Here is a 2,238-nt window from a genome sequence, read left to right as displayed (position 1 = left end):
GGGTAAGGGGGGGCGGGGGGGGAGGGAGTGAGGCAGGGGCTTGGGAGGGGCGCGAGATCTGGGTGTGCATTTGGGGGGCACAGATCTGGGGGGCAGAGCTGGGGCTGCACTTAGGGTGTGTGTTGGGGGTTTTACTGGGGTGTGCAGGGTATGGGATGTCCACGAGTTGTGTGTTGGGGGGGGTCAGTGGGGTGTGGGGTGTCCGTGGGGTGTGTGTTGGGGGTCAGTGGGGCAGGGGGGTGTCTGTGGGGCGAGGGCTGGGTCCTGACTCCCAGCTGTTTCCTCTCTCCCCACAGTTCTGTGCTGTGGCGTTGTGGCCGGATCCGGTATGTTGGGGGTCATCTGGGTGTCCCCCCAGATGTCCCCCCAGTGTCCCTTTGGTGTGTCCTGGTGTCCCCCGGGTGTCCTCCTGGTGACACTCAGGGGCCGTGGCAATGGGATATGGCAGGCACAGGGGCATGGATGACATGTAGGAGGGCTTGTACTGGGTGGACTGGCGCTGTGCTGGGCAGACCAGGGTTGTGCTGGGCAGACTGGGGCTGTACTGGGCAGACTGGGGATGGTTTACATAGAGTGGGGCTGTTTGGGGCAGACCGGGGCTGTGCTGGGCAGACTGGGGATGGTTTATGTAGACTGGGACTGTGTTGGGCAGACCAAGGCTGTGCTAGGCAGAATGGGGCTGTACCAGTCATACTGGTGCCGTACACCTTCCCCCTTGTAGCGGTGCCAGCCCGGCTGTGGGGCGGCCGTTCGCGCTGTGCTGGGCACCTGGAGCTCCTCTTCGCTGGCACCTGGGGCTCCGTCTGCGCCGAGGGCTGGGACCTGGCAGCCTCCCGGGTGCTGTGCCACCAGCTGGGCTGCGGTCGCCCGCGCCTCATCCCCGCACCCTGCCGCCCCGCGGCAGCCAGCCACCCCAGTTTCCCCACAGAGCCCTTCCAGCTGCGGTTGGTGGGTGGCCCTGGGCACTGCGCCGGGCGGTTGGAGGTGAACCGTGCTGGGCAGTGGGGCACAGTCTGCGATGACGGCTGGAGCGGGACCAATGCAGCAGTGGTTTGCCGGGAGTTGGGCTGCGGGGCGGCAGGGACAGTTGGTGACCTCCTCCGGGACCGGCCCCGCTTTGGCCCCGGTGCTGGGCGCATCTGGCTGGACGACGTCCGCTGCCGGGGTCAGGAGGAGACCCTGCAGGATTGTGCCCACCGTGCCTGGGGACGCCATGACTGCACCCACCAGGAGGATGTCGGTGTGGTCTGCCAGGTCTGGGACCCCCACTGCCACCATGGGACAGCCAGGGTGGCCTGGCAGGACAGGATCAAGCCATGCTCATCCTTTTGTCCTTGCAGGATGCCTGAGCGCTGCAGCTCTGCCCCGGGACGGCCCCCGATCTCAGCAGCCACCGTGTCCCCCTGCGGAGCAACCTTCTTGCATCCTTCTCTGGGCAGCCCCTGGCCCCATGGGGGACCCCACGCACAACACCTCACAGGGGGCCATGGGTGGCAGCGGGGAGTCCTGCCTCAGCCCCTCATTCCCCTGCCCAGTCATTAAATGTAGAGAACTGAGCATCTGCTTGCACCATGCCTGTGCCCAGCCCCACGGGGCACCATGGGGTGCCTGTGCACAGCCATAGCCCTGCTGTGGGGCCGCAGTGGGCTGAGCGCAGGGGCCCTGCTGTCCCAGGTGTGGGGCTGAGCCAAGCCTGGCCCCCTGCCCACGCTCCCCCCGTGGCCTCTTGACCCCGTTATGAAACAGCTCGTTAGCGCTAATCCTGCAGCCACCTGTCCTGCTCCAGCACCCTGCCTGCCAGGGGAGGGGACATACCCACACCTCTGCCCCATGGTGTGTGGGGCAGGGGCCAGGCTGTGTCCTGCTGGGAGGCTGGGGGGGGGTCCAGGGCAGGTGGGGCAGGAGGGGGGCAATGGGGTTTTCGGGGGCAGAGGGGCTGTGTGGGGGGCAGTGGGACTTAGGGGTGCAGAGGGGCAGAGAGTGGGGCAATGGAGCCGGGGGGGCAGAAGGTCAGCACGTGGGACTCTGGGGGCCAGGAGAGCCCAGAAGATCCCAGAAGAGCAGGGTGTGGGGCAATGGGACCTACAGGTGCAGAGGATGTGGGTGCAGTGGGGCCAGGGCCTGCAGGAGGGCGGGGGCAATGGGGACTGAGTGTGCAGGGGGGCAGGGAGTGGGGTAATAGCGGCCAGGGGGGCAAGGTGTGGGGCACTGGGGGCCATGGGCTACAGCGGACATGGG

At 67.2% G+C, this 2,238-nt stretch overlaps 1 protein-coding gene across 1 annotated transcript in view; it reads left to right on the top strand.

Annotated features, from left to right (window-relative positions):
- LOC104291825 (scavenger receptor cysteine-rich domain-containing group B protein-like) overlaps positions 1-1,349 on the top strand; it is a 9,852-nt gene extending 8,503 nt beyond the window's left edge. Inside the window, exons 5-7 of the mRNA XM_009891118.1 lie at positions 297-326; positions 722-1,254; positions 1,341-1,349. Of these exons, the coding sequence (XP_009889420.1) occupies positions 297-326; positions 722-1,254; positions 1,341-1,349 (572 nt within the window). The remainder of the gene's footprint in view (positions 1-296; positions 327-721; positions 1,255-1,340) is intronic.
- Positions 1,350-2,238: the final 889 nt, after the last annotated feature.

The sequence above is a fragment of the Charadrius vociferus genome, unplaced genomic scaffold (genome assembly GCF_000708025.1).
Source record: "Charadrius vociferus isolate BGI_N301 unplaced genomic scaffold, ASM70802v2 scaffold229, whole genome shotgun sequence".
In the NCBI taxonomy this organism is placed as follows: Eukaryota; Metazoa; Chordata; class Aves; order Charadriiformes; family Charadriidae; genus Charadrius; species Charadrius vociferus.
The sequence above is the reverse complement of the archived record's forward strand: the minus strand, read 5'-3'. Positions and strand labels throughout refer to the sequence as shown.